Genomic DNA, 10,703 nt, shown 5'->3' with positions numbered 1-10,703 from the left:
GCTCCCTGCAGTGTCAGCTTAGAGCATGTTGGTGATGTAGGGAAGCTTGGACAAGCACTCCGTGCTGCACCTGTTCTATGGAGGATGGAGCCCAACATGGACCATTTATATCCAGATCCAAGCATTGCCAGGGTTCTGGCTTATTTGGATCTGGGGTTTTGGTTTGGTCTTTTACAGCGAAAAGAGGACTGGCTACACTCTGCCAGAGTTCATGGGTGTTCAGATGTGATGTTATGGTTTGGGCCCCTCTCTAAGTGAATGTTTCATGAAAAACAATAACTCAGGGGGTGCATAATGACATTAGAAGTGAATTTCAGCTCCTAAAGTCGTGCGCTGTTCTGCACAAGAGTCTCAGCTGATGAAAATTGGTGTAGCTCTATTAACTGCTAGGCTGTTAACTGAACTAGGCTGACCTGTGTTCAGATTTAAAGATGAAATCCTACATACAATTTATATAATGGAGTCAGCTTCTGGGTACGCCTCCTAAAATCAGCCGTATACTAGGGAATTTGATACTGAAACTTAATCAAGAATCTAATTTTTTTTTATAACCACTTCAACCTAACTAGCAATCCTGCTATTTCTACAATACCAACCCACGCTTTTTGTATCCTAGAACTTTACTTCTGTTCAGATCACATTCTTCATGTTTTAAGCCTTTTTACCATGATGATACGTTATCTTCCTTAATTTTGTAAGTGAATGATCAGGGATCTGTGCATTAAACTTAATAATAAAACATTTGGAGAAAATGTGTTGGTTTCATTGGCTTCAGAACTCATTAAAAAAAACTTTCAAACTTAAGGTTGAGTATTGTCATCTTGCTGGATAAAGATTCTGTCTACATTGCAAGTTACTGTGGGGAAAGCCAGGGTCTGAATCTACAACGCACCAGGTTGCTGCACGATAAAGTCCTGCAACTTTCCCTGCGCCGTAGCAGAATTCACCTGGGACGTTACTGAGCGGCAAGGTGGTACGCTGTAGACTCTCACCTGGCTTGCCCTGCAGTAACTTGCCAAGTAGACAAGCCCCTAGGAGAGGGCAGCAGGTAAGTGGGAAAAAGCCCAGGGAAACAGCAGCAAGGGGTAGGACTGTGCAGACCTTTGTTGCTTGTTAGAGGATCCCTTGGCTGGAACCCAGTGTAGAGGATGGGCCTGGGTTCCCCTGCCAGGCACTGGGAAATGACATAGGGTGTTGCAGTGGTGAGACAGGCCAATTAACTACCCAGGCTGCACCTGAAGAAGCAGACAAGGAGCAGGCCACTGATTGGAACTGGGCTCAGCTGGGCAGGAACAGGAGGGGTCTGTATAAAGCCCAGGAGCTGTGAGCAGCAAGAGGCTGCAAGGAAGTAGGCTACAGTCACTCCCTGGCCAAAGGGAGGTGTGTTGGGACCATATGACAAGTGGTGGGGGAAGCGGTCACGTAGTTGCCCCTGATGCAGGGGCGGTTAAGAGATTGTGGTGCACTGTGAAGAACTGCATAAGATGGTCATCTCTGATACAAGGGAGTGTGGAGAGCCATAGCAAAAAAAAAAAAAAAAAAAGGGGGGAAGAGACAATGGAGCTGCAGAATGTGGAAGCCTTTTTTGCTGAGGGTACTTATAACCTCCCAGGCTGGACTCCAGAGTTACCGTCCCTGCAGAAAGGGACTGACAAATGGCAGGGATGGATCCAGACCCTGATGAGGCAAGTGCTGGAGAACCAACAGAGACAGTGGGAGGCACATTGGTACCTGCAAAACTCTTTGACTCGGCTAGCTGAACAGCAGCTGTATTTATTAGTTTCTTTCTGCAGGAGCTTACATAGAGACCGAGGGGAGCGAGATAGGAAGGGAGGTACCAGGAGCAGGAGGCCTGGTCAAAGCAATGTTATGCCTGCAGAAAAAGGGAATACCTAAAAAGAGAGTACCCCTACCAGGATAGGGACCAAGAAGCCTCACCCAGAAGGCAGGAAAACCAGAAAGCCAAAAAAGTCCAACATGGGGGGAGAACAGGAAGGGGAGGGGCCTGTTTTGCCTGTGGTCAGAAGGGGATGCCCATTTGTGAGTTGTAAGGGCAAGGCTAGCCCAAGAAAAGGCCAAATGGCCTACTCCCAAGACAAGGCAAAGGGTTTGTTTTAGGTGCCATAAGGTCGGCCACATAAAGAGGCACTTAAGAAAGGGCGGTGTAGCAAAGGGAAAGGCAGGGACCCCAGTGAAATAGGAAAGAAGGAGGTGGTGTCTGGAGACCAGCATATGCCAGAGACTGTCAGGATAGACATGGCAGCAATGGACCTTGCAGGTGGTTATCCCACACACCCAGCAGGGGGTAGTAAGGAGATAACAGATAAGATGATTGGGAGGGAGAGGGCCCAGATAGACATAGGAACTAACACGGAAGTGGAGCAAGCTACGGTGAGAACTCAGACCTTGAGTGAAAGGGTGGTGGGGGATCTTGTGGGGCAAGTGAAGGTGCTCCAGGGTTAGCTAATAGCAGCAGAGCCAGACCTGCAAATAGCTAAAAGAGACCTGGAGTTTCAAAAGGAAAAGTTTAGGGATGTCATGGAGGACCAGCATAATTTGTGTCCCCTGGTGGAGGAAACAGAACAAGAGAGGGATGACCTGTGGGCACAGCTCAGGCAGATGCAGGGCAGGAGGCATCCACACCCCTGAGAGGGAGGGTATGTGATGGGGTGTCCACCCCACACAGGACTGGAAGTGTTAAAGTGGTGAGACAGGCCAATTAACTGCTCAGGCTGCACCTGAAGAAGAAGACAAGGAGCAGGCCACTGATTGGAAATGCGCTTAGCTGGGCAGGAACAGGAGGGGCCTGTAGAAAGCCAGGAGCTGTGAGCAGCAAGAGGCCGTAAGGAAGTGAACTACAGTTACTCTGGGAGGAGGGAGTTTGGGTTGGCAAACCCAGAAAGAGAGGGCAGCAGGTAAGTGGGAAAAAGCCCAGGGGAACAGCAGCAAGGGGTAGGACTGTGCAGACCGTGTTGCTTGTTAGAGGATCCCTGGGCTGGAACCCAGTGTAGAGGGTTGGCCTGGGTTCCCCTGCCAGGCACTGGGAAATGACATAGGGTGTTGCAGATACCAGCTGGACAGCTGGTCTGGAAGGACTTTGATTTCCCTGGAAGGGGAGGGCCTTAGTGACTTGGCCGGAGGACCAAACCATGAACAGAAGCTGCAGGAGTGAAAGGGGCCTCAGGGTGAAAAAAACAACACACAGACACCCCCCAGAGGAGCGCAGTGCCTAGCAAGAGCTAATCCCCAGAGCTGCCAGCAGGCGACACCCCAGACAGTAAGTGGACCCCATAACACTCGGTGTGATGGAGAATTGAATATCCCTTGGTAATCTGTTCCAATGGCTAATTATCCTCACGGCTTAAAAAATGTGCATCTTAATTCCAGTTTGAACTTTGCTTACTTCAGCTTCCAGCCACTGGATTTTGTTATGATGGATTAAAGAGCCACTCATTAGGAATGGGGATCTTCCTGGAGCGGCTGGTGTTACTAACGACTCAAAGTGCTTGGGAGATTTGTAAAACTTAGTTCAATTTAGAAATATTTTTCCTGTAGTTTACAATGCTCTTTTCCACCCACAAGGCTGTGATGTTTAAAAGCATATTTCTAGTTGAGGGTACCTTGCCCTATGTATTAGGGATATATATATAAGTACTCTCCATCATTCAGCTGGCCCAAGCTGTGTATAATGGTTATATGCCGTTACTTTTTTTTCTTTAATTGAAATTTTTCTCACCCATCTCCCGTCTTTTTTCTGCTGTCTCCATTAAAGGATCACAAACCCAACTGTGTTTGAATCAAACATTCGAATCCATGATGCTCCAGTGGGTTAAAAATTAGATACACCAGGTTGACCTATGCCAGGTTGTAATGGAGGAGGGGAAAATAGTAACCTCATAATTCCATATTATTTATTAATTAATTGTGTTGTGGTAGTGGCCAGAGGTCCTGGTCACGATCAAGCCTCCTTGTGTTAGGTGCTGTACGAACACATAGGAACACACAATCCTTGCTCCAAGGATTTTACAATTAAAAGTGCTTGATCCCAAGCTCCTTCAAGCCAACAGTGAGTTTGGACCTCCAGGGGTTTCCTAGAGAGGTCTCCCATGATGAGCTGTAGGCAGAACCAGTGAGACTTGGCCTTGTGGTGCCAGAAGGGCCGGCAGCAGGTGGAGGCCAATCAGGGCCCAGCAGCCCAGATAAAAAAGGGCTGGGTGCTTCCACTAGAGTCCAGTTCTGGGTGAAGACAGGACAGGGAAGTCTCTCCCTACCCTAACTCAAGTAATCTGGCCTGGACAGGAATCTAATCTTGACAGTATTTGCCTTGGGTCTCTGAAGGACTAACATTTATGTTACAGGCTTTAACACCCAGTGGCTAGTTTGAGTTCAGTATTAACTTGTTTTCTGTAACGCCTGTGCTGAGCCGGCTCCATGAGGTACCTGGTTCAGGTGACTCCTGGACAAGCGCTTTGTGCAATGGAGGCTTTAGTGTCTTGATTGTAGTCAATTAGGGTGCGTGTCGTAAAGGTGATGATCACCACTGCCATGGAGAGAATTCTGCTTTCTAAAGCAAGCTCGTCTCCTGACTATGGTGGTAGGAGGGAGTTCTTCTAGCCTGGATGGCCTGGGGTACTATGAGACATGGCAATCAGATGCTTCACTTGGAAAATATGTGGAAGCTTGTTCTTAAAGGCCCCATCCTCCTCTGCCTTGGCCCTATGACTTGTGTTTTTTTTCCCCCTGGTGCATGGCTAGCTTGAGGGGAGGAGGGTGGGAATTCACAGCCCTACAACATTTAAGTTATAACTAAGACATGCTCCATTTCCTATCTGGCTAAGTAACTATATGGCCCTCATCACTGTAGTATCTGAGCAACTCACAATCATGGATTTAATCTTCACAACCCTTCTGTCAGCTAAGGAGGTATCCCCAGCATTTACAGATGAAGAACTGAGACAGAGCAGGTTAAGGGATTTGCCCAAGGTCACACAGGAAGTTGGTAGCTGAGCCAGGAACTGAAGCCAGGTCTTTGAGTCCCACGCTGGCCTTAACCACTAAACTTTCCTTCCTGAACAACTCCAAGTTGAGAAAGGGTGGGGGGGGGAAGTAGTTACATGATGGTTTTTAGTGTGTATTGAGGGCGCTGTATATCTGGATGAGTTTGTAGGGACGTGTGCATGTGAAAAATCTTGACCAAGATTTTAAGAAGTGGCTAGTGATTTTTGGGGTACTTCTTTTTTTTTTTTTTTTTGAGGATGCCCAGCTCAAGACTCCTAGAAGGTGAGAGTTCAGCACATTCAGAAGGGCAGACTTCTCCTAGGTGTCTCAGTTTGGACACCCAAACTCATGGCTCATTTAAAATCTTGGCTTTGCATTTGAATACAGGCTTGGGTTCTGCAAGGTCTTTAAGCACACATGGAACTTTTAGCATCTAAATAGGCCCCTTGAGTTTCAAGGGATTACTTGTGATTTAGTTATGCACGTGCTTTAGTACCTTGCTGAAGGGGGGCCGTAATGAACTCAATAATTGGACAATACGTCGTTTGGATATGTTTAGAGCTTCAAAAGAGATGTTCCATAATGCTGTTGTCTCAAATGAAACTTTGGCTTTTATCCTGAAATATAATAACCATCCATTGACCCTCACATCTGCACTTTCTGTTCCATTTATTCCTGTACTGAAAGCAATTATGTAAGGCTTCGGATCAGTCACCGCCACTGGGACTTCATTTACAGACAGGACCAGTTTATATAAGGAGCAAATTCACAATGAATTAGAACAGATCACTGCTGCTGCTTCTGATCCCTTCCTATAATCGCCCTGTTTCCTCTTCCTGTTAATGGGAAGTTCCTGGAACGGTGGAATTAAGATGCGGGGGGAAAAGTCCCACATTAAAACTGCCTGACCAGCTCAGCAAGCGAAAATCCTGCAACCACTGTGCTGAAACAGAAACAAGTGTGCCTCTTAATCTAGCTTAGCAAAGGCACAGGAGGGCGCAGTTGTTCACGTTCCCATAGGAGGAAGCTGTCAATAATTTGTCGCACCTGCAGGACATTGACTTCAGTTACAGCACTACCTTGAGCTCTCAAGGTGATGTAAATGCCATCATAGGGTTGTTCAGGGATGTACACCGAATAAGTGGAATATGACGCTCTCTAAACTACAGCAGTAAACGTAAGCATTTAAAAAGCAAATCAAAGGATTATGACGTGTTGGTGTAGAATGGTGGTTGACACACACACACACACACACACACACACACACACACACCCAAGCTGTGACTAAAGCCTTAAGATAGGGAGACGAGAAGGGATTGTAGAGAGAGACCCGCCGCCTCCTCAGGGGCATGGAGAAAGGATTGGGTTCAGGCTGACCTCCATGTTGGTTCTCTCAGGACAGGGAATACGCCGGAGCTCAGTGGCCTACTCCCACGTTTTCCCTTTCTTCATGCCTGTCTGACTCAGCTGATGCTCAGGTGTTGCTGAGAATGGAATTTGGATTCCGAGGGAGAACTTTGTTGCCTGAAAGTGAGTTCTGCAGGGGGAAAAATGACCCTGCCCTGCCTCAAAAGTGACTGATAACCTCCATAGAATAAATATGGGGGGAAGAGGGTCTCTTTAAAAAAGACTGAGTGGACAACTTGTGTCCTGCTGGGTGAAGCATTCTGAATTTATACTGATGGTCATGTGTGTATTTGGTAACCAGCTGGACCCAATACACCTCTACCCCGATATAAATCTGTCCTCGGGAGCCAAAAAATCTTACTGTGTTATAGGTGAAACCGCGTTATATCAAACTTGCTATGATCCACCGGAGTGCGCAGCCCCCCCGCCCCTCCGGAGCACTGCTTTACCGCGTTATATCTGAATTCGTGTTATATCGGGGTAGAGGTGTACTTGCAATTGTTACTCCCTGTTTGCCCTCTGTCTGATATGCTGTGCCTGTACTGTCGGTCTTTAATCTCTCGGCAGTCCCATGCTTTCTGACCTAGTAATTAAATGTCTCCTGCTGTAGTGTACATGCTAAATGCATAGTTGCTGACTCTCACAATATTTGGTGTGTTTTCATAAAGTCCCAGCTCCTTGAGGCAAGCAGTAACATGAAAATCTCACTTTAAGCTTTTTTTTTTTTTTTTTTTTTTTAGTTTATAGCTCTCATGGGTTTGGAGAAAGCTTGGAAATGGGACCCGAAGGTACCCAAGAGGGTTAAAAACCAGAAGGCAAATAAGATTTTTTTTTAAAGAACTGTGTTATAGCTTTTTTAGAAGACAGGCTCATGATTTTGGGGCCTGGCACATGATATTTTAAAAAACGTTTGGGGTTCACAATACCATGAATGTTCTAACGGTGAGCCAAGTATGTATGTCATGTAGGCGAGCATTCTGCGTGGGTGATGGGGTTCCCTAAACTCGTCGGGGCCCAATTCTGCTCCCGTTGAAGTCCAGTGGGTCATCCGCACAGATCTCTTTGCAAGCTTGAGTCAAGAGTATGTTACACACTCAAATCTAGTCCACAAGCACACAATGTTCTCACTGTAAAGGCATCATTTATTATAACACGGTGTCGGTCAAATGGGAATACAGAATTCAAAACATACAAAGTGCTTATGTATTTTTGAGCCTCGTTGACACGTGCTCTGTAACAGCAGCAAGACATATCTGAGTGCCATCCTATGAAGCAGGATTTGCGACTGCATCTTCTTAGTTTGCAGGCAACAAATATTCCAACTTTAGAATGATTATATTACTTCGTGTGAAGTTTGCTACAAATGGAAATCATCAGCATGACCAGCATTTAAAAGCAACACAACCATCAAGTTAAAGGGGTATTATATACCCTAAAACAAATCCGTATAAATACATATACATATAAACAATCCATTGCACAAAAATATTGTTCTAAATCACTTATAAAAATCTGAATTTCCCTTGTGAGCAGATCTTATTCTGTATTTAAATAAAAACTACAGGCATTTACCCTCTCCTAACACACATTAAAAAATCAGTTGCACCTGACCTATTATCAAGGTTATAATAAAATAGATATTAAAAAGAAGTCACAAATAAATAGTAATAAAGGCTTAATTACATTAAAAAGTCGCCTTTTCTTTAAGGCTAAGCTTTTAAGGGTCAAATTCTGCCAGCAAATGTATGCGCGTGCCTTGACATGCATTGGAAGGAGAATTTGACCCTTTGCGGTTTGAAAATGATCACACATGTTGGCTAAAACATTAACTGTTGAGTGGTTCTTGGGCTGGTGGGTTTCAAAGTGCTTGCATTTCTCTTGCCCTCATGTGGAACCATAGCCCCAAATATGTCTTCATGGTATCGCTTTTGGCTCTGTAAAAATCAGAGAGAACAAAAACATCAGTCTGGCTTCCCATTATTTAACAAACTGGCGGCTCATTTTTCAGTTCCTTTAGGTTTGTTCTAGTGATGGTGAACTTTTGGTGGTAGGAATACTTTGCTTTGAAGGATGTATTCCTAAGAGCTCTAGGATAAGCTGAACTTTGTAGCTCTTGTCACTTGGCACCATTCCAAAAACACAAGGCAGCCAGCCAGGTCTAGTATCTATGTGCAGTGTTCCTTCCCTTCTCAAATTCACTGCCCGTCCTCACTGGGTGAACAGAGCCTGAAAATGTTGAGGTTCAAGTCATGTTGCAAAGCCGATCATAGCTATTTGTGGGCAAATCCTGCCCCTTCGAATGTCCGGGTCAAAGTGGGGCAGGATATTGCGAATCAGTTTAGGGGTAGAATACTGTAATCAGTACATGCACCCTGAGCATTCGCAACAGGTGCATTATATAAATGGAAATAAATCACCCGGCCTTGCATTCTAATTCAGAATGTCTGACAAATGTACACGCTTACATTTATTGTTTCCTATAATTGTTGCCCTGTCCATTGCATCTCGATCACTACACTGAAGTCTGGTTTAACTCACGCAGGGACTCTTTAGCTTGACCCTTGACTACAGTGAGCACGTGGGCATGCACATCTGGCTTCTAAACCTACCTTCAGCTGGAAGATATAGTCTTCAGCCTGTTCCTCTGTCAGCTTCAGTTTCTTTGTGAACATCTCCTTCAAGGTCTGGGCGACGTCCCTGGCCATGCGCACGTCCCCGCAGACATACAAATGACCTTCATTTTCATGTAAGACTTGGTGCACTTCTGCCTCCAGCTTGCTTTGAAGAATGTCTTGAACGTAGACCTTAAGAGGAGAAGGGGGGAGAAGTCAAATAAAGTCCACTTAATGCTATCTGAGATCATGGGTTATCTGGATTTGGAGCAGACTTACGCAACCCCATAATTTCACATTAAGGCTCTGACTCCCTCAGTCCAGTCAAACTATAGTCTGTCCAAGAGCAGAGAGGAGAAATGGCGTTAAGCCACCTTTTATACTACCCTGATCTTATGGCTGGGCCAGTCCCTTACATAAGTTAGAGCAGCCTTCGGGCTGCTCTAATTTACACCCAGCTGTCCACAGCCCCAATAAACCATTCAGATAGTTGGGGATTGTCAGGGCATAGGGACATGCCAGGCACACACTCCTATAGCCACAGTTGGAGAGAGGGTGGCTTAGGTGTCACAGGTTATTGCCATCCAAGGATTCTCCTCAGGAGGGGGAATTCCCAGAGCGCCTGCTCTGCTGGCTTTCTGGCTGCACCATTTCAGTGACAATGGCAAAGTGATTAGAGCTGGGGCCAACATCTGCCCCAAGAGTTACAATGTGCAGGTCTGAACTTGTCCTGGGCGTTTAGGGCTGGGGTTTTGACTGAGTTCTAGCTTCACAGACAATTTTCCATCTGAAGCTTGAATTTGGATACTCCTGTTATCTTCCTTCTACAGGGCAATAATGTAAAGCTTAGATAGATACAGCTTTGCCCTTGACTTCAGTAGGAGCGGACTGGCTCCACTCCTTTGAAGAAAATGGCATTCTTCACTCAGGGACGACACATAAAAACACAACATTGAACCCTTTCAAAGGAGAACTTTAAACAGTGCTCAAGCCTTAGCGTGGGGGAGGAGGGGATCTGTATCCCCCTTTCTAGAGGGCAGAGGAATGAAGCTTACTTTAGCTTGGCCGGGTTGCCGTGAGTAGGCTGTGTAGACCTCTTTCAGCACTCCTTTTCTTTTCATTTCTTGAGTTTCTTCTCTGTAGAGATGATCCATGTCTGGCTGCCGGCAGCCAAACAACAATGTCATGCCGCTGCCTTTAATTCCTGAAACCAACATTGGAAAGTTGTTTTAGTCTTTTAATGTTAGCCCAATTATCTGCAATTACAGTGGCAACAGAGGGCCCCGTTGTCTCAGCAGCTAGTCATGCAATGCAAGGACAGGAGGCTATTTTCCAACCATGTGTGTGTAAGAGAGAGAGAGAGCGAGCGAGCGAGGTTCTGCTTTAAGTACACGCAGCATAATTTAACTCTACAAAATGTCACTGGCAGAAGCTCAACTCATTTTATACGAACAGGCAGGGACACCGCAAAATTCCAGTTGCTTGTTGAAGTGGGTTGTAAGATCACAAAGAACCTTCTCTCTCCGCGACGAGCCCCTGTGTAAGAGGCAGAGACGTCCGTGGTCTGCTACCTGCTAGTGCAACTGAAGGTATCAGGCATCCCAAAGAGGGTGGGAAGGAGGCAGGGCTATTGAATCTCGTGTGTGTGTGTGTGTGTGTGTGTGTGTGTGTGTGTGTGTGTGTGTG

The 10,703-nt window shown here is 45.9% G+C and overlaps 1 protein-coding gene across 1 annotated transcript in view; it reads right to left on the bottom strand.

The window, feature by feature from the left end:
- Nucleotides 1–8,222: 8,222 nt before the first annotated feature.
- The window catches only part of NOS2 (nitric oxide synthase 2), a 22,778-nt gene continuing 20,297 nt past the window's right edge, over nt 8,223–10,703 (bottom strand). The window contains exons 24-26 of the mRNA XM_024195458.2: nt 10,073–10,221; nt 9,015–9,209; nt 8,223–8,339 (exon numbers count right to left, since the gene is read on the bottom strand). Of these exons, the coding sequence (XP_024051226.2) occupies nt 8,223–8,339; nt 9,015–9,209; nt 10,073–10,221 (461 nt within the window). The remainder of the gene's footprint in view (nt 8,340–9,014; nt 9,210–10,072; nt 10,222–10,703) is intronic.

Source organism: Terrapene carolina, unplaced genomic scaffold (assembly GCF_002925995.2).
Source record: "Terrapene carolina triunguis isolate 2854851 unplaced genomic scaffold, T_m_triunguis-2.0 Scaffold231, whole genome shotgun sequence".
Lineage (NCBI taxonomy): Eukaryota > Metazoa > Chordata > Testudines > Emydidae > Terrapene > Terrapene triunguis.
Note: the sequence above shows the minus strand (reverse complement) of the source record. Positions and strands in the feature narration are given on the sequence as shown.